The sequence below is a fragment of the Heterocephalus glaber genome, unplaced genomic scaffold (assembly GCF_053883595.1).
Source record: "Heterocephalus glaber isolate CG9 unplaced genomic scaffold, H.glaber_assembly_v1.0 deba00001060, whole genome shotgun sequence".
In the NCBI taxonomy this organism is placed as follows: Eukaryota; Metazoa; Chordata; class Mammalia; order Rodentia; family Bathyergidae; genus Heterocephalus; species Heterocephalus glaber.
Window position 1 is genome coordinate 463,801 of NW_028258185.1, and position 20,935 is coordinate 484,735.

The 20,935-nt window shown below is 41.4% G+C and overlaps 2 protein-coding genes across 5 annotated transcripts in view; one reads left to right on the plus strand and one right to left on the minus strand.

Annotated features, from left to right (window-relative positions):
- Nucleotides 1-1,693: 1,693 nt before the first annotated feature.
- Hnrnpa1 (heterogeneous nuclear ribonucleoprotein A1) lies at nucleotides 1,694-8,416 on the minus strand. 4 transcript variants are annotated; one of them, XR_206385.4, is made up of 12 exons: nucleotides 8,249-8,416; nucleotides 7,613-7,729; nucleotides 7,169-7,315; nucleotides 6,813-7,023; nucleotides 6,630-6,722; nucleotides 6,453-6,545; nucleotides 6,201-6,275; nucleotides 5,838-5,996; nucleotides 5,093-5,248; nucleotides 4,736-4,800; nucleotides 2,326-2,393; nucleotides 1,694-1,836 (listed from the first exon to the last, which is right to left on the minus strand). XR_206385.4 is itself a non-coding variant. In XM_004872790.4 (11 exons), the coding sequence occupies exons 1-10, from the start codon at nucleotides 8,261-8,263 to the stop codon at nucleotides 4,745-4,747; spliced, it is 1,122 nt and encodes a 373-aa protein (XP_004872847.1). In that variant the 5' UTR covers nucleotides 8,264-8,416; the 3' UTR covers nucleotides 3,809-4,508; nucleotides 4,736-4,744. The 4 variants fall into 4 exon arrangements, 2 of the variants coding, with proteins under 2 accessions (XP_004872847.1, XP_004872848.1); XR_015450684.1 differs by lacking the exon at nucleotides 5,838-5,996; XM_004872790.4 differs by lacking the exons at nucleotides 1,694-1,836; nucleotides 2,326-2,393 and adding an exon at nucleotides 3,809-4,508.
- A 456-nt stretch (nucleotides 8,417-8,872) lies between these two features.
- The window catches only part of Cbx5 (chromobox 5), a 40,685-nt gene continuing 28,622 nt past the window's right edge, over nucleotides 8,873-20,935 (plus strand). The window contains exon 1 of the mRNA XM_004872787.4: nucleotides 8,873-9,054. The gene's annotated coding sequence lies outside the window, so the exon portion shown is untranslated. The remainder of the gene's footprint in view (nucleotides 9,055-20,935) is intronic.

A 20,935-nucleotide genomic window follows, 5' to 3' on the forward strand; every position in this document is an offset into this window, starting at 1 on the left:
TAGTTAAGTTCCAAGTTTGATGATACAGTGAACAGGAGAGAAAATGCTGTGGTCACAGAAACCACACTAAAATGGAGAATACTGTACTATGGGGTACACAGTGGTTTTTGGAGTTGAGATCCAGTGGGTGCAGGAACTTGGACAAGGTTATCTTCCTTGAATCTACTTGCTTATGTAGAAAATACAAAATTTACTTTTCAACCTTGTATAAACATACAGTACAGCAAAGTACATGGATTATAATAGGAAGAATGGAAATAGAAATATTTATCGAACTGTTTAGCTAGTGAGCTGTCCTATGCTTCCAATGGTATCCAAAATAAGAACCCTCTTCTAGCAAATTCAAGTTACGAATAAAGTGAGAAACCAAGATGAGTTCCAGGCAAGCCTAGGCTCCATAGTGAATTCAAAATCATCTCATAAGGAAAACCATGTCATTCTTTTCAAATATCTAAGATACCTTAGGCCCCTATGTTGAGTATTTCAGAATGAAGTGAAGGCAAGCTTTTCCCTACAATTTACCTTATCCCTACATAGTTCAGTTCAGGCTGGCCTCAAAACTCACAGTAATCCTGTGTTCAGCTTCCTGAGTGCTAGGGTTACAGGCAGGTCCACCATACCCATCCCTACTTAAGATTCAAAACTTAGGCTGGATAGGTGAACTAATGAGAAACCTGAGCATTTGCTACCAGGTAAGTTACTGCTTCTGTATTGCTCTGAAAATTTCAGGTTGATGCAGGCTACAGTAGTGGTCACCTACAATCCCAGTACTCTGGGGGCCCTGAAGCAGGATGGTAAATTTGAGCCCAACCTAGACAACTTAGCAACACCCTATTGTTATAGAATCCACTTGTCAAAACAGGCTTTTGAAAGCTTATTCCAGTGGACAGGAACTAAAATCAGAGATTCTAGCAGCTGGCTGGGAAGTCACCTCATATCTGTGTGTGGATGGGCTGACATTGGGAGACAGCAGCTAGCTGGGAGATTTCATCCACGAGTGGATGGGTAACACTGAGATATTAGCACCCAACAGGGAAGGCAATTAGGCTTATATAGGTTTTGAAGGGGCTAAGGAATCTGGGGTGAATGAAATATTTCACTTGGATGCTCAAGGACAATCTGCTCAGGTGTGTACACAATTATTGGACTACTCAGTGCCCAGGGGTTGTATACGTTTGAGTCCATTTGCCCTATATACTGAGAAACTGCTGTTTCCTAAAAGCACCGTTTGTTGTCCTGTTGGGTCTGTGAAGGACTCACTTAAGTCAGGCCTGACACCTATCTCAAAGTAAAAAGGGCTGAAGGTATCAGTGTGAAAGCCCTGGGGTTCAATCTCTAGTATGGCAGAGGGAGTAACTAAGACTCCTGCATATTTGGTGGTCTTTTTTTTTTTGGTACTGGGGATCAAACATGGGACTTCGCACTTGCAAGATAGGTGGCAGCGCCACTGAGCTAAATCCCAGGCCATGGTTTTAAACATTTATGCTGTCTTAGGTCTCTAAAACATCTAGCTTTAAATAGTGTCCACCTACTTAATGCCATGTCCAACATGAAACTTAACAAGAGTGGGGCTTTGCTTTTTAAAAATTGTAGCTTACCAGACAAAAATAAACATCACTGACACATTTCCTTCCTACTCCCACATCTGAAATGGGATGAATGCCATACCCTAAATAAAAGGAGACAAGGAAAATAAGCTGAATTAAAGTAGTTTATTTAAAAATCCATTCACAAAATTGAATGATTAATCAGAGCTGCAGAACAGCTAAAACCAACTGCATGGCAGTGAGAATGAAGTAGTGGCTCAGACAAAGGTTGTCCTCACAAGGATGTCCCCTGCAAAAAGAGAAAGAGCTCATCAAGTATTTTAACATAAGGAAAGTCACAGGGCTCTACAACTGCATCTACCATTACTGAGAACACCAGATTGCTTTTTATACGTGAGCGACCTCTTTTTTGAGGTGTGGCAGTACACACCTGTAATCCTAGCACTAGGGAAGGGCAGAGGCAGGAGCAATTAAGTTCAAAGCCAGCCTAGACCACAGCAAAACCTTGTCTTAAAAAAATCCAAAATTGCCCTTTATAGCTGGAGGATCACAAGTTTGAGGGCAGGCCTGGGCAATTGAGCAACACTGTCTCAAAGCGTGAGCAATGTAGGTTAGTGGTAAAGTGGTTGGTGGCACCTCAGCCTAACTAGCTGCTTTAAAACATTTTGGTGATTACAACTGGACTAGATGAGATCTTTTGGTTACAACAGGGCATGGCCTGTCATTCTTTTTAGTTTGAGAATACAAAAAGCACTCTTGGTCATTTATGAAAACTTACCTTTTAGCTATGAACTTGGAAGTTTAAAAGAAAATTAACAGCTGATAAGCTTGTAGCAGATTCCTCCCCTAGAAAAGTAAACAATCTTTAGAACTGGCTCTTTTCTGAGACCAAGGCCCATCTTGAAGCTACAACCCCCCTCCCTCCCATTAATGGCCCACCCTCCTCCCACCATTTTGGGGAAAGGGTTCTAATGCATTACTTTGAGCCACTGTTTTAATGAAATGGGTCAAAGGATAAAACTAATGGGCAATATTATCTTCAGAATAGAATTAATGTGCTTATTATCTTCAGAATAGAATTAATGTGCTTATTTACTTCATTTGGGAGCCAACAATAATAGTAGGGCATCAATTTAAACATTCTCCAGAAAAACCAAGTTCAGCTTAACTGGACTAATTTTGGCTCAATATTATTAAGGAAAATGCAATAGAAAACTGGATTTTTATGTTAACTAAATGGACATGAGTAAAATCTGTTCTTACCTACCAGCATAGCAATAAAACCTTTCCTCCTGGTTCTTACTGCTAGTCCTAAGAGTCAGGTGTGCCTTACTCTTGTCTGCCTCCTTCCTTGCGATGGTCACTGAAACTTCACTCTCCTAGCTTTCATGGAGTGCTGTGGCCTGCCCCTGGCTTATCTGTACTCCACATACCATAAGTGTCTACTCTCAGCTGCAGAGTGTCTGAGCTCGGAGCCATTCGCGCTATACTTGCTAGCAGTTCCTAGTAGCTGAACATCTCCTGGATCTTTAAAGGCATTGTCACGAATCCTGAGGTATCTGCAAACTCCCTCAATAGTTAAGGTTCCACCTGCTATTGCAAACTCAGCCAGTATCAAGGATCTAACGTCCATGCTTTCCCACCCCCCACCACCTCCCCCCCCACTTTCCCCAACCCTCCTCCCCAGACTTCCAAGTAACACACCCATCGGATGGATACAGTCCTAATGAAAAACAATAATCTATGCTACTAATAAATACAATGGCACCAAAGTTGAGAGTACCAAAGGGAAGGCTCAAAAGAAACTATACAAATAACAATGGTTGGAATAGTTTGGGATTTCCATACAATTAACACTTTTAAGATGATTGTGTGACCTTGTGCCATGTTTAAAGGAAAACTGCAGCAAAGATGAAATTAGGCAGAAAATGATTATTTCTATAGCTTTAATCTCCAAATAATTGGTCGACCTTCAGACCCACCCACCCACGACCCAACAAAACTGCAGTTTTCCTTTAATGTAAACCTATTTGTTAAAATTCTTACTGGTACTTGTAACTTAAAAAAAAAAAAAAAAAAAAACCTTTGCAAAATTTCTAATCTAGATTTATGGGGCAGCTTTAGCCAGCAGCTGGTTGCTATTCTCTGGCAGAGCTTTGAACTTGTATTGTGATAGAAGCATTCAACATTTGTCAGGAGCAATGGGTAGGGAAAAAAGTACAAATCTCTGCCAGTCCCAAATCCATACAGTTGTCATTCCATTCAAGAGAAATCGTTTATTGATTACACATAATAATGGATGATACATAGCTTCAATCCCATCTATCATTTTATCTGGTACCATTATTCAATTTAGATATTGTATAGGGTGTGCCAACAATCATTTTTATAACCAAATAACTGACTCTGCTTGCTTGGGTGACCTTTTTAATGGTCAAATTCACAGGTCACAATAGTAACTGTCAGTTCAACTACACCAAGGTTTCTGAAGACAATGGCTTCATTACCCAAGCAATTGTGAAGAAACTTTTAAATGGAACCTGGTATCACCCTGAAGGAATTCTAACTTCACACTGTTGGGGATGTTTACCAAGATGGCTTCAGAGTAGACTAACTTTACACAGCACATTTAAAAAAAAGACACATTTATTCAGCGTCATGATCAGACTATTACATTTAGCAATCAACAGCATGGGTGCAAAAAAAAAAGTCTACATTAAAACCCCTTGTTGGAATGCTTTACACTTTCCACAGAACAGAAACTAAAATAACCTGTTATACAATTAGTCACAAATACAGTCCTCGAGTTTTTTTGCCCATACACGAGTATTGTCTAAAACATGTCTTCTTTGTAGCAGCTAGGCCCTGCCACCACTGTGCTTGGCTGAGTTCACAAATCTGTTGTAACCTGTAGCTTCCCTGTCACTTCTCTGGCTCTCCTCTCCTGCTAAGCTTTGTTTCCTGTTGAACAATATGGAATAAAGTTGTTAATCTAAACATATTAAGACTCAAGGCTATAATCCAACAGCAAGTTGTTTCCCACAAATTTTGCTGATCTGAACATTAATATCCACAATTTTACTGCAATTATAATGTTAACTATGTCACACTGCTCAGCTACATTAGGGTTACTGGGTTTATCAGCAATTATGAAAATTTAAGTCAACACAAAAAAAGGGGTTGGTTACCTGGCAGTATTAAAACCTTCTGCCACTGCCATAGCTACTGCTGCTGCTGGAACCGCCATAGCCACCTGAAATAAAATCTCTTTTAGGCTTTAGAAGTACTAACAGAAATGATTTTAAATTTAAGACAATCCCAAGTTCATATTCATGAACCTGGCTATTCAAAATAACTCTTGCCTAAACTGACTAAAGGTTATCAGTCAAATGGATTTCTTAATTTGATTGCAAATCACAAAAGTTTGATGACTTTAAATAGCAGGATTTTACTATCCACACATACCAATTTGATGAGCTAACAGATTTCTTGCTAGTACCCGCTCTACTCAGCCCTCTGCCATTATTTCCTACTATATAGTATACCTTGATTTCGTGGTTTGGCAAAGTATTGGCCTCCACCACCATAGGGCCCAGAGCTTCTGCCGCCAAAGTTTCCTCCCTTCATGGGTCCAAAATTTGAAGACTGATTGTTGTAATTGCCAAAATCATTGTAGCCTCCACCACCTCCAAAACTGCTTCCTAGGAATGGAAAAAGTCCTTTATCTGTTACTTGGAGAAGATGATTGATGGTTCCCAACTGTGCTTAGTGTTCAGAATGAAAGAGGTCACATTAGCTGCCTTCCTTTCTCCCAAACTGGTGCTCCAAATTCTTTGTACTTCATTCTCTGCATAAGGCACTCATGAATAATGCAGCATTAAGAAAAATCAACCGAACTCACCATGATACACTTTTGAGTTTTCCTTAGTGACACTTACAAGCACTCTCCAGTCTTGAAGGCCTTTATGTATTCCAGGCCAGTGTAAACAAATTTTGTGCATATAGATCAACTAAGTGCCTAAGGTCCCAAAGAAGTTTAGATACATCCTGCCACGGTACTGCTAATCTAACTTAAATTCAAGACACCACTATCCACTTATCCAACTACTTATTTATTTGGGAGTGAGGCGGCCCCAGCTTAAAGCCAGGAGGTAGCACAGCAAGCTTGTTCGTAATGTACCATGCAGTGTACCACACAACGCTTTAAGAGCTTCAAATTCCAGTAAGGTCACAAACTCTAAAAGGCTAATCTAGCTATCACACCAAATACTTGGATCACTGGATACCTACCACTACCACCGCCAAAGCCGCCTCCGCCTCCTCCGTTGTTATAGCTGTCATAGCTGCCACTCCCGCCATAGCCACTGCCCTGGTTTCCATAACCCTGTCCACCACTTCCATAGCCTCTGCTTCCTCCAGAGTAACCAGGGCCGCCTCCTCCATAACCACCTACAAGAATACAATTCTTCTCAATAAGACAAAAGTATTTAACAATAAAAATATGTTCAAGTGTAATGGCTGAAGGCCTGTTCACAGCATGCGTATTATGGGCTGAGGTGAGCTTGTCATGCACTAGGTTTTAGTTTCTACTAGCCTACTCTAAAGGTACAGGTTGCCAAAAAATTTTACTTACATATTCCCTTAAAAACTTACCATCATTACCAAATCCATTGTAGCCATCCCCACTGCCACCATATCCACCTCCACCACGGCTGCCACTAAAGCCACCTAGAATGAAATTTTAAATTAGGTTTGATACACATTAATTGGACAGCATGGACTAATTCAAAAAAATGTAACTAAATTTGGCTTAGGAAGCTTAGATAAAATGTAACTCTGAAAATGTAGGCTAATAGTTACAAAAAGAACAGATGAAATACAAAATCACTATTACATAAACCTTACCTCGACCACTGAAGTTTCCTCCCCGACCGAAATTGTCATTGCCACCAAAACCACCTCCACGGCCACCACCAAAATTTCCAGAACCACTTCGACCTTAAAAGTTAAGTTCAAGCGTTAAGACATAGTTTGTAGTAGCTCGAGTTTACCTCTTAAGGTTTAACTAAGCATAAAACATACCTCTTTGGCTAGATGAAGCACTAGCCATCTCCTGTTTCGACAGGGCTTTCCTCACTTCACAGTTGTGGCCGTTCACAGTATGGTATTTCTGAACTAAAAAAATTTAAAGTGAAACAAGGCCTTAGGGTTTAAACAACTTACTGTTTTACAGTCCTTAGTAAATGCTACTGACTTGCTACTTACTGACAATCTTATCCACAGAATCATGATCATCAAAGGTTACAAAAGCAAAGCCCCTCTTCTTCCCACTGCCTCTGTCAGTCATGATTTCAATCACTTCAATTTTTCCATACTGTTCAAAATAATCTCGTAGGTGATGTTCTTCAGTATCTTCTTTAATGCCACCAACGAAGATCTTCTTCACAGTTAAGTGGGCACCCGGTCTTTGAGAATCCTAACAGAATGAAAACCGCTTAAGTTATTTAGATGAGCAAAACTTGCCCTCACATTTAAATAACTTAAGTTTAGATCTCTTTGAAATCTGGTACCACTATTAACACATCACCAAGAAAAAACAAAGGGTAAAAATAATTGCTCACTTCTCTTGAGACAGCTCTCTTTGGTTCCACAACTCTTCCATCCACCTTGTGTGGCCTTGCGTTCATGGCTGCATCCACCTCTTCCACAGTGGCGTAAGTGACAAACCCAAAGCCCCTGGAGCGCTTGGTGTTTGGATCTCTCATTACCTGAGAACAGTTAATTCATTAACACGTGGTCTGACTCCGGAAGTTGGGAGTCATTTATTTCTACTTCAAGTGTGGCCAACAAGAAACTTTATACCAAGCCTGTATACAACGCCTTTCAGTTTCCCACAACCAGATTTAGGAAGTAACTTTGAATACTGGATAACAAAGCAAGTTCCTTTGCCAAATTATTCCTATAATTCTACGAACTACCGTCATAAAACATTCAGACAAGAACTACAGCCAGATAAGCTCAGGAATCAGCTAGTTATATGGCCTTTTGTCCCTTCCAGTTCTTACCACACAGTCCGTAAGCGTTCCCCATTGCTCAAAATGGCTTCTCAGACTCTCATCTGTTGTTTCAAAGCTCAGCCCTCCGATGAACAGCTTCCGCAGCTGTTCGGGCTCCTTAGGAGACTACAGTGGAGAAGAGGAGCATTTAATGGAGATAACATTTTGAAAAGCAAAAGCAGGCAACAACCTAAGAAGCACTCATTGTTCGTTCAGGCCACAACAAAACACGTGCTTCTCCCTCTAGGAGCGGTGGTGCCGTCGAGGGCTGGGCAGCCGCTAGCGCATGCGTCCCTCCTCCACTCCAGTCGCAGGCGCCAACAAAAGGCCAGGGCGGGAGAGTGCGTCGCCAGGACCACAGCAATAACTCTTTTAAAATATTCGCCCAGAAAACAAAGTATAAAACAGACTGTATATGCCCAGGAGTGTGGCCACGAGCAACTATCCCGAGAGATAATTAACGGTTGGCGGGAGCAGCCTCATGGCGACGACGAAGACAAAATGGCGACCTGAACTTTGGTAGTAGGCCCCGGCTGCGGCCGAAGAAACTGCAAAAAGCACTGGTGCGTGCAACGCAACCAAGCTACATCCTACCGAACTCCGGGAAAGGCGAGAAAGAAAAGTTGGCAAAATCGTCTTCCTTACCTCTGACTTAGACATGACGGCAGTCGGAAGAGAAACTAAAGATGCTTCCTCGGCGGTGTCCACGAGCAAAAAGGAGTGAGCTACCGAACGTACTCAGCAGCCTACCTCCTATCTCGCCTTTTTATCCCGCCTCCGCGCTTACGGCATTGGTAGACTCCGCCCCTGCCCAGCTCTCATTGGATAGTTGAAACCGTTTACCCCTACTATTGGTCCTTGATATGCGTACGCCCTTAGACGTCATCCGTTTGGGCGGTCTACGAAGGCTCCGCCCCTTTGAGTGCATTGGTTCCTGAGGAATGATAGTGTTACCCAGTTTGATTGGCTACCTTACCAATCATTCATATTTGAATGTGCCCAGGGATTTAAATGATTTTTTAATCCTCCACGCGCAAATATTATCTTCAACCCGCTTTGCAAAGGGTGATTAATACTATACGTTAGGAAAGGAGTTTGTGACAAAACTTTCTTTGCCTTGACCACCAATTGAGCGCACGTGTAGTAAAATGGCGAGTTTACGCAGGCGTATTAAGAAGTTCCGCCTGCCGCTTGGGACACGTGAAATGGCGGGCGAGAGAGGGCGGTGAACCCACGGCGCCTGCGTGGCGGCGAGCGTTGTGCCCTGTTTTGCGCAGGCGTTATGGGCGGAGAAAGGGTCCCGTTCCAGGATTGGTTGCGCAGGCGCAGGGAAGGATCCGTTTTGGCGGGCGGTTGGCGTTGCGCAGAAGGCGGCGGCAGCAGTGGCCTGTGGTGCAGCCTCACCACACGACAGGGCGGGCGTTAGTGTGAGTGATCACTCTCGATCCCAGGTAAGTGGCAGAGAGTCTTACTTATACATAGGAGATCTTCAACCGGCCCCTGTTGGGCCCGTTATTGTGTGAAATGAATGGATCGCGGGGTGGGGGGGGATAGTGAAGGGACAGCGAAGGGTCGGGCCAACCAATAGAAGAACAGGGGGCGGGATGTTTTATTCCTGCAGGTTCTTTGGAGCTGTGCAGCCGAAGAGTTTGACTGGCGAGTGTATAGGCCAATTGGGTCTGCCTCGAGCTGCCGACTGATCGGCCCTTGGGCCATCGGAATGTGGGAGGCGGGTTTTCTTCTCCTCAGCAGCGTCTCACTGAGCCAGTGAGCACGAAGCGCGCGGTAGGTCGGCCTTCTCCGAGAGGCAGTGGTTTGACTCCAGTGGGGAGCGCGGGAGTCGGGCGGTTAAGAAGGTGGACCACATCCGGAGTTTGTCCCCGCTCCTAAAGAGGGGGATCTTAGACTTGCAGTTGTTGAGGGAGGAATTCAGTGTTAGACGAAAGGGTTCGTTGGTAAACACTGTATGGAAGGCGTCCAAGAAAAATCTCCGTCATTAGAATGCATATTTACATGAACAAGTATTTGTAGGCCCACAGAAAAAGATCGGGAATGCTCCACATAAAAGTGTGTACTCCTAGGGACACACCGGGATCGCGGCAGGTTGGGTCTCTAATGTTTAAATCTTTTCAGGGATGATAATTTGTCATTAAAATTAAATAAAAAATTAAAAGACTTGTTTTTGTGTTTCCAGTCATCGTGTACTTACCACCACTCCTTTTCTCCATTATCTATTTCTCCATTTATCTTGGCCTCTTTCCCTGAGGAACTTTTCCTCCAATAAATATAGCTTTCTTTGCACCATTAAAGATGTTCTCAGCCCCCTCTCTGTTGTTCCCTTGAAAATATCTGACTTTAGATTAAAAAGAAGCTCTTTAAGGAGGGTATTTTTAGGGTATCAGGACAGAAGATGGATGCATCATCTGGATCACCATCCTCTTGATTAGATTTCCTTCAAAGTGTATTTTACACGTAGACTATCTCCTGTTGGTAATGCCACTATGCTTATTAGGATCATTCAGAAAAATCTATAATTTGGGGGGTTTTTGGTTTTGTTTTGTTTTTTTGAGACAGGGTCTCACTATGTAGTTCAGGCTGGCCTTGAACTCGAGATAATTCTGCCTCAGCCTCCCCAGTGGTGGGATTACAGCATGCACCAGAATGCCCAGCTAAAATTTTATTATGTTTTGGCTGTATTAGAATCGCATTACTTTATTGTTACTGATTTATTGAGGGCAAGGGGAAATTTTTAGGGTTCTTGTCTGGTACTGGGAATTGAACTCAGGACCTTGCACTTACCCAGGTGAGGTGCCACTGAATTACATCCCCGACCCTAGGGGAAATATTTAAGTGGTAATAAAGTCAACTACATCTGAAGTACACTTATGATTAGAGGCTTTTCTGCCATTGTACAAAAGAATTTATTTCAGTAGAGTTTAAAATGAACAAATTTCCACATTCACTGATCCTTGAAAAGGACAAAACTATATTTTGTAACTACATAGTTATAAACGTATTTGTAAGTATGCCAATAATGCAGTTGCTGAGCTTCTAAAAATTTATGTGATTGGGGCCAGGGATTTAGCTCCGTGGTGCTGCCCCTGGCCTGCCTCGAAAGCACAAGGTCCTGAGTTCAATCCTCGGTACCAGAAAAAAAAAAAACTTACATGATAATGGGTGGGCTAAGGATATTAAGATATATAAGGATAAGGATAATGGGCTAGGTTTATTTAGGTTTGAAAGGAATACTCCCACCCCACCCTGCAAAAAAAGGAAGGAGGGAAAAAATCTTTTTGCAGAGAGTGATTTGGTGCTAAGGGTTGATCTCAGGGCCTTACACATGCTAGGTGAGCACTCTACCACTAAGCTACATCCCCACCCCTTTTATTTTGAGACAGGTTTCTCCCCAAATTGCCTGGGTAGGCCTTTGTGATTCTCCTGCTTTAGCCTCCTGAGTAGATAGGATTATAGGTATGTGCCACAATAATGTCCAAAAATACAGTCTAAAATGCCTTTTGTGCTGGGTGTGGTGGCACACCTGTAATCCCAGTGTTCTGGTGGCAGAGGATCGCCACAAGTTTGAGGCCACCCTGGGCTGCATCAAGGTCAGCCTGAATGACGTAGCAAGACCCTGTCTTCCAAAAACAAAACGCTAGGCAATTGCTAGGGTGTATTATCTTCAGACTGTTCCAATAGGAAAAGATGGGTGAAGTGTTTAGGGAGTGGTCTTTGGTAAATGGGTCACTGATGTTTCTCTCCAAACATGGAATCATTGCCCCTTTGGATAAAAGCAAAACTTCAGTAAGGTTGTTTATCATTTCTTGAAAGTTAGACATGCAATTGAGTACATTTTGTGTTTGTTTGGCATGCTAAAATAATAACATATAGGGTTGGTGATGTAGCTTAATGGTGGAGCCCATGGTTAGCATACATAAGGCCCTGGGTTCAATTCTCAGGACCAAAAAAAGACACATGTTTTTAAGGAAGGTGAACTTTGCCCAGTTTGGGATACTTAGCAATTTAGTGAAATTATCTCAAAAAAAATTTTTGAGACCGTCTTGTGGGCTGGCCTTGAATTCACCAGGCTGCCTGCGAATTTGTGGTGATTGTTCAGTCTCCCAAATGCTGAGATTGCTGGCACGTGCCACCATGGCCAGCATGTCTCAACTCTTGACAGTACTTTAGAAAAAGGGAAAGGTTTGGAATCCAGGGTACAGAGGTTTCTGAGTAGTGAATTTTTGTGTTTAGTACTGAACCCACCTTGGCTTCGTACATGCCGACCACACTGACCCTGACGTACATCCTCAGCCCCTCTTGTTTCTATGAGGTGTTTTATGTAACAGCATGATTTCCATATTTTATTGCAATCATTGTTTAATAACTGCCTGGGAGACCTATTCTTGTTTTTGTTTTTTTACTTGGTCTTTTTATTTTCATTCACTTTACTTGAAATTGGGCCTAAACCATGCTGTTGATACTGATTTTTTTTAAATGTGTTTGTGGTACTGAGGATTAAATCAAGGACCTTCTCACTAAGCTATATCCCTAGCCCTTTTTTAGTTTGAGACAAGGTCTAAATCACCCAGGCTGGGCTCAAACTTTTGATCCTCTTGTCTCAGCCTCCCAGAGTGCTGGAATTACATGTGTGTACCACCATATGGGGCTTGGATTTTGATTTTAAAAACAAATTAGGGTGTATGATAGCACTTGACCCAGTGTAACTATTTGTACATTGTTATTTGTGAACTTAAACTCTGGGGAGTCATCTCTTGTCTGATATAAACTTTTGATTTTTCTTTCTTGCTCATAGAGGATGATTTTAACTGATCATTGTACTAATAGGGAAAAATCCAGGTCATCCTGAGAAGAGTTGGCTTATGCAGAGTCCAAAACACATTTGTTGGATTTCTGTAAGCCACTTGAAGCCACATATTCATTTCTGATGACAACTTTACACTTGTGCTGGCAGAACACCCACAGTGACAACTGCTGCCTATGTTTAGTCTGCCCAGGAGCTCAACCAGCTAGTGTGTTTGTGGGAAAACCTACACTGTTCTTGTTAGCAGCTATGTAAATATTAGACCTTTCTGAATGTGTCTTCTCAGGTCTGCCAGTTTATTTTTGGTCAAATCATTTCCTTCAGTTGCCTCAATTTTACCCTTTGACATGAGGTATTAAAGGTTTTAGGCACAATTATTTTTGGGTCAGTGATACTATGTATTTCTAATTTCTAATTGTTTTGGAGTGTGCTAGGGATTGAACTCAAGGTCTCAAGCATATAAAACACATCCCTCCACCTCCACCCCTGTACCGAGGATAAAACTCCGGACTAGGTACCACTGAGCTAAATCCCCAGCCCACAGTAAGACACATTCTTAACCACTGAGGCACCCCCTCACTCCCAGGGGTTTTTTTCTTTTCTTTTAAATTACTACTGAGTATTAAACCCAAGGCCTTAACACAGAGCTGCATACATCCCAGCTCTTTTAATTTTTTTTTTTTCCCCCAGCCCTGGAAACTGAAGGCTTCAGCCCCCCGAGGTCTTCACATTGAGCTTCATTCCCAGTCCTTTTTATTTCCCATTTTAACTTAGGATATCACTTAAGTAATGAGTTGCCCAGGCAGGGCTTGAATTTATAGCAACCTACCACAGATTTGCTACCTTCTTTGTTTATTTTTGAGAAAGGGTCTCCTATACAGTTCAAGCCAGCCTTGAGCTCACTATGTAGCCTAGGCTGGCCTCAAATTCAGGATCCTCCTGCTTTAGCCTCCAGAGTGGCAGGTTACAGGTGTGTACCACCCTGCCCAGATGACTTGCTAGTTTAAAACAACAGGAATTAGGCCTGTATATTGGTCCACGCCTGTAATCCCAGCACTTGGGAGGCTAAGGCAAGAGGATCACCACAAGTTTGAGGCCAGCCTGGACTATAAAGTGAGTTCAAGGCCAGCCTGAATTACAAAGTGATACTCTGTCTCAAAAGACAATAAAACAAAATAAACAAAAAAACAGGAATTGTTGGCCATGGTGGTGCACTCCTGTAATCCCAGCATTTGGAAGAGTGAGGCAGGAGGATAAACTGGGTTCAAAACCAGCCTGAGCTACATAGTGAAGACTGACTCAAAAAGAAAAAATCCAGGTGCCTTGGTGCACACCTGTCCCAGCGCTAGGGTTGAAGAAGAAGGATCACCATGAGTTCAAGGCCAGAGGCCAGCCTGAGACCCTGTCTCAAGAGAAAAAATAAAACAACACAATTTTATCTCAGCATTCTAGAGGCCAAAAGACTAATCAAAGTGTTGAGTCCCCTTGGAGGCTCCAAAGGAGAATCTCTTCCAGCTTCTGATGTCAGCATTCTTTTTGTTGTAGTTGTTTTTCTTTCAGTTACTGGGGATTGAAACCAAAGCCTTCACACTGACCTATATCCCCAGCCCCCCAGCCCGTCCCCCATACCAGGGATCGAACTCAGGACCTTGGGCTTGCAAGACAGGTAAGGCACCACTGAGCTAAATCCCTGGCCCTCCCAGCCCTTTTTTGGCTGGGGTTACCAGGGATCGAACTCAGGTCCTTGAGTTTGTGAGGCAGGTGGTAGAACCCCTGAGCTAAATCCCCGGCCCTCCCAGCCCTTTTTTAAAAAAAGAAGTTTGAAGTGGTTTTGCCAAGTTACCCAGGCTGATTTCAAATTTGAGATCTTCCTGCCTCAGCCTCCCAGTATGCTGAGATTACAGGTGTCCACTATCAGTTCCAACTAATTTCTTCATCTTGATGTAGAAAGAGTTGGATAGTTAACAACTTTCTTTTGAGCAAGTTGGTATTTTGAGACAAGGTCTTGCTCATTATGTAGGTCAGGCTGTCCTTGAACTTGAGGCAGTCCTCCTGCCTCAGCCTTATGCGTGTTGGGCTTACAGACATGTGCCACCATGCCCAGGAATAGTTAATAGCTTTTGAGACTAAAACTTATGAAGTGCGTCCTAAGTCATTTTGGAGTGTTTTTTTCTATAACAATAATTACAGTAAATGCAAATTAACTTATTCTAACTTTTGGGCCAGTGAAAATTCCCAGTCTTGTGATGTTCTTGCCTAGGACTTGAGAGACAGGACAAACTTGCTGGCTGTTTGTCAATCCTCAGAGTATGAACACAGGACAACAAACACATTGTTCACTTTTTAAAGAAAACACTTTGCATAGGATGTAATGTAATGGACTAGCCGGGCCATTTTCACCTTCTTCCTCCCGAGGTTGAAGGCTGTATAGTCTGCATTTCCTTAATCAGTAATAATAATTCATCAAAATTAGCCATGGGCAGATTTTTCTACCTGAAACTAGGTCATGGACAGAGTAATCATTTTCCTTATACACTTTTAATCTTTAGATTTCCTGAATACCTGTCTATGGTGCTTCATTGCTAGAAAGGATACTACTAGAAAGCAGGAGATGGAGATGATATACCTGAAAGGGCTGTTTCAAGATCAAGTATTATAAGACTCATTTATTTCTTCCATGGAGCAGAGGAACCAAACTGAATTTAAGTATTTTTCTGATAGTAATCTACATTTCTTTGAATAAAGCAAGCTCATGTCTGAGCCAGCAGGCATAATGTTGGAATAAAATGCCCTGTGCTGAAGAGGTTAGCTAACAGGGTGGGAAATCTAAAGTTTGGTTTCTGAGGCAAATCCTGGAACTCCGTGTACCTTGTTTCTGAGTCCTAAATCAGTAAGACTCCACAGAGAGGAGGATGTGGAGGATGATATACTGCTAATTTGTTCAGTATTTCATGACAATAAATTATGTGTAAAGATCTGATAAAACAGACAAACCTTATTTATATGAATAGTTGGAGATGCTCATAGATAAGACTTACAGATAATTTTAAAAATTCACTGGTTATTTTTTAACTTCCTTATTATCAAATGTTTACCATTTGTTTCCTATATGTTTTCCAAAGTGTTTTCTTTTTCTATATGACCTAAAAGATAGGGCAAATAATGGCAGGTTAGGTAATAAAAGAATCACTTTGCCAAGAGGGCATAACAATCCTGTTATACAGCTAATAATAAAAGCTTCACAATACATGCATGAAATAATAGACATCTGTCTTATATTTGGGAATTTCAGTACCTGACTGATAAAACAAGTAGAAAAATCAGTGTGGTGGTAGATTGCAGCTACTTGGGAGACTGAGGATCCTCAGTTCAAGGCCAGCCTGGGCAATTTAGTGAGACCCTGTGTCAAAAAAACAAGGGTGAGGATATGGCTCAGTTATAGATTGTTGAACTAGCATGTGCAAGGCCCTGGGTTGAGTCCCCAGTACTGTGTGTGTGGTTTGGGAATCTTTAAGGAGAGCCAGGGATACAGCTGAATGGTAGAATGCTTGCCTGTCATTTGTGAGGGCTTGGGTTGGATCCCCAGTACCACTAGAAAAAAATCAGTAAGGAAATAGAGGACTTGAACAGCCCTATTGCTTCACAGCCCCTGGCTTCAATCCCTGGTACACTCACACGCACACACACACATCCACACACGCACACACATAGACACATGAAAGATGTCAATATTCTGTGGGAAACATCGACTGGCAGGCATATTTATGAAAGGAAAAAAACCAGAAAGGGCAATACTTTGATTGATTGGTTTTTTTGAGACAGGGTCTCATGTAGTTCAGCCTGGCTTTAAACTCACTGTATCCCAGGCTGACCTCGAACTCATGGCAATAATTGCCTCAGCGCCCCCGCCCCGTGCTGGATTATAGGAGTGCACCACCATACCCAGCTAACTTTGATGTTTGTAGAAGAGCTCATAACAGCAGCAGAATATTCAAGGCCAGCCTAAACTATAGTAAGACTCTGAGACCCTGTCCAAAAAAAAAAAAAACCCCACAAAAAACCCAGCTAAAATGCTTTTTAGGTGCAAATGGGTATTTATTTAGGCCACCTCCTGGGTCTCACATGTCAACTTCAAAAAGATTTGATGATGTAAAGAATGTAGTGTATGCCTGTAATCCCAGCTCTCAGAGACACTGAGGCAGGTTTCATCTCAAGTTTGAGCCCAACCTGAGCAGTTTATTGACCTAAGAAGACCCAGTCTCAAAAAAGGGCTAGGAATGTAGCTTAGTACACTGGCCTTGAGTTCAATTCCCAGGAATGCCAAAAAAATTTTCTTACCATAGTGCAATTGAATTTGAAAGAAATAAAAACATCTGGAAAATCTCCACATATTTGGAAACTACAGTGTACTTCTAAGTAACCCACAGATCAGAGAGGAACTCAAACTGAGGATGTAGCTCAGTGGTAAAGAGTGCATCCTTAGTATTCATGAGGCCTTGATTTGATCCCAGCACCACCAAAGAACATATATATTCTTTGAACTGAATGGAAAAGAGCATGACATATCAAAACTTGTGGGATGCAGTTAAGTCAGTGCTTGGGGGAAATAGCAGAGAGCACTTCACCTACAAATGTGGGTCTGAAGTCAGTGATTTGGAGTTTCTACCTTCAGAAACAGGAAAAAGGAAATTAAATCCAAGTAGCTATATATATAAAACGTGTATTCCTAGCTACTCAGGAGGCTGAGCACTTGAGCCCAGGAGTTCAAGGACATCCTAGGCAACATAGGGAGACACCTCTCAAACAAAAATCCAAAGGAAACAGAAGAAATAGTAATGAATAAAAATGAGAGTGGGGATGGGAATGGGACATAAAAATTAAGATGTGTTATGTACATGTACCAGTGCCCCATGATGAATGTAATAATTATGTACTACAAATACGTTAATAAAAATTAAAGAAGTAAAAGTAATGAACTACAAAACAAAAACAGAAAATCCATGAGTGTTCTTTGAGATCAGCAAAATTGATATATTGGGAAAAAATAGAAAAACCACCAATATTTGGAATAAGAGAAGGAATTTCAATACTGAGTTTACAGACATTAAAAAAGATAATAAATATGAAAAAGTATGCAGTTATAGTCCATGTCTAAAACTAGCTTCAAAAACAGAACTGAGCCAGGCATGAGCACACACCTATAATCCCAGCACAGGTGGGGCTGAGGCAGGAGGATTGCCATGAGTTCAAGCCTAGCCTGGACTACAAAGTGAGTATAAGGCTAGCCTGAACTGCATAGGGAGACCTTGTCTCCAAAATAAAATAAAAAAACAGAATTTCACTGAGCCTTATATATCTGTTAAGTAAATGAAATTTGTGGTTAAAAAGCAGCCCACAAAATTTCAGGTCCCAAATGTTTTATTCTTTTTGCCCACAACCTAACTGATACTGATAACTGATACCCTTAAAGTTAAATAATCTATCCAATTTGATCTTTTTTTTTGGTACTGGGGATCAAACTTGGGTCCTTGTGCTTGCACAGCAGGCGGTAAAACCACTGAGCTAAATCCCTGGCCCTCCAATTTGATCTTTTAATGATATCTTTCAGGTAGGACCCACATCTCTTATTTGTAGATCTGAATTTTCCTCTGTTAACAAGTTGCCCCTTAAGTAGCTCCCTGCCCCTGATCTGGTACACTAGGGAATTAAACCTAGATACTTGGTCATGCTAGGCAAGTACTCTACTGCTGAACCATGTCTCCTACCACTAAGTAGCTTTGGTTTGGTTTGGCTTGGTTTCTGGAGACAGGGTCTCACCATGTACCCAAGGCTGGTCTCAAATTCTAGTGATCCTCCTGCTTCAGCCTTCCAAGTTCTGGGATGCAGGTTCGTGCCATCATGCCTGGGCTAAATAGACTTTTTGTAACAACCTTTGGAGAAGGTACTGACCAGCACCAGTTTAACCCAACAGCAATTTAAAATCTTCAGCCCTTAAATTGAAGACTGGAGCAGACTCAGTGCACATGTAATGCTTGACCCTTGTTAGGCCCTTAATAAATATATAACCAACAAACCAATTTTAGAGCAAGAAACAGAAAGACTATATTAATCATCCCTTTGGCACAGGATTTGAATTGGGAATATACCTGGAAATTGGACAAAAAGAAAAATTTTACTTGGCATGAGTAACGTCACAACACTCAGTTGAAGACCTGGGTGGTCTGAGATTGGCCATTCCTTTAGCCATTTATCTGATGGTGGCCTTTTTTGCATCTATTAATAAACCTGAAGTCTAGAGCACATTTTTATGCTATTGTGGCATAGTAACTAAAAACATCAGTAGAGACACTTGAAGAGACCTGCAAGGTTCAGTAACTTCTGGTGTGGGTTTGTTTTCTCCTGTCATCACCCATTATGGTTTTTTGTTTTTTGGGGTTTTTTTTCACAGCTTTTAAATTGCCACAGTGAAATTGGTCAGGCTCATAATAGATGGCCCGAGAGCTGCCAAGGATACCCTTGTATGAGATGGGAAAAATTCAATACTGGCTTGATTTTATTTATTTAAATTGTAGGCTGTGACCTCAATATAAGTCGTGTTGCAAATACACCAAGGTGATGGCAAAGCACAAAATCATGCCATATGTTGAAGGGTCTTTTTAGTCCCTAAAGTTTTACAGTCTCGGATAGTTCTTACTCCAATTATATAAAAATTCCTTTCCTGTCAGCATGTATTAATCAGATTTTAGTATGTTGATTTAAATTCTAATATCTTTTCAGTAGCTAAAGAGATATTTTTTAGATATTTATGGCTATTGTTACATTGCTTATTTTTTATTTTATTGGTATTTATTTATTTATTTTGGTGTCGGGGATTGAACTCGGGTCCTTGTGCTTGCGCAGCAGGCGGTGAAACCACTGAGCTAAATCCCCGGCAGTTTTTATTTTCAATTGTTACATCTCTAAAACTATTGAGAAAACTAAAATTGTCCAATTTAATACACAGGCTTCCTTAAATGATATGTTGAAATGACCCAAAGGGGCCTTTGTAACCTTTAAAATGCTGATGTCCAAAATCTGTGAGCCAGCTGGGCATGGTAGTGCACGAACTCAGGAGGCTGAGGCAGGCGGAGTGCTGTGAGTTTGAGGCCAGCTTGCACTACAAAGGAAGTTGCTGTCTCAAAAAACAAAACAAAACAAATCTGCTTTCTCATAAATCTTGAAGCAGTTGGCTATCTAACTTCTTGCCCAGGGATTGGATTTAGGTGTGCCCTAACTGAATTTCAAGAAGACTGACATGAGAGAAATTCATTAGATTTTAATAAAAGGAACAGAAAAATCTTGTATAAAATTATTTTAATATAATAAGGATTTGTGGCTGGGTGTGATGGTGCATGCCTGTAGTACCAGCACTCAGGAGGCTGAGGCAGGAGGATCAGCTGGAGTTCAAGGCTACCTGGGGCTACATAGTGAGTTCAAGGCCAATTTGAACTACATAGAGACTGTGTCTTTAAAATATACAGGACCAGGGATTTAGCTCAGTGGTTTTCCTGCCTGCTGCGCAAGCACAAGGACCCGAGTTCGATCCCTGGTACCAAAAAAAAAGTTAATAAAATAAAATAAATATACAAATGGGCCAGGTACCACAGATGAAGTTTAAAAAAAAAAAATATATATATATATATATATTCTACTTAGAATGTATGTTTTAATCTAAAATAATAAGATGTGGGTTGCTCCCTTGCTCACTGTAGCAAGAGGCTCAGATAATCAACAGACAGTACTCCAGAGGCTGGTTGATGTAGTGCTTTAGACTGATTTTATGTATTCATTTATTTATTTTTGTGGTTCTGGGGATTGAATCGAGGACCCTAGCTCCATAGCTTGATATTTAAAGGATCATGAACTGCAGCTGTGCTAGCCAAAGGGAGAGTGTTTCCTCTCTAGGCACTCTTCTCTATTAATAAAGTTTGTGTTGTCTGTATGTGGCTTGTTAATGGTAGGGGTGTTAATGACCACAGTTAATCTTCCTTCTCAACTCTTTCCTAATCCAGTCTCTTAAATAGACATTTAAAAAGCTTTTAACTCGTCTTGAATTGGGTGCTCATGGGCTTTTGGTGAAGGTGGAGTGATAGTTATCAGCCCATTTAACAAAACCTGAGACAGCTGGGACAGCTGTAATGTGTATCCCTGTGCAAGGTTTGTTAAAATGCCACATGGCTAATACTTTGGTCATCATAAATTCAGTGCAACAAAACATCTTTATAGATGATATTTTAGTTTTATGCTGTGTGTGTTACATACCTGAGACTGTGGTATTTTAGTACCCATAAAGAGCAAAGAACATAGAGAAGATTAAAATGGTTCTGTAAATTTGGTTGACTTTCATCTTTTATTTGCTGAATATAGAAGATGCCTGGGAGATAGTCCTGTAGCTGGCAACTTAATCTTCCCCTAAACTACTGTCTTTCTCCTAGGACTTTAGGAGAGAAATAGGTATTTCTCAAGCCTGGACC

Coding starts and splice junctions, on each gene's coding strand:
- Hnrnpa1 (XM_004872790.4), bottom strand. Junction 5,997..6,200: donor CAATGGATTTGGTAATGATG/GTAAGTTTTTAA, acceptor GTATTCTTGTAG/GTGGTTATGGAGGAGGCGGC. Junction 4,801..5,092: donor TGCCAAACCACGAAATCAAG/GTATACTATATA, acceptor ATTTTATTTCAG/GTGGCTATGGCGGTTCCAGC.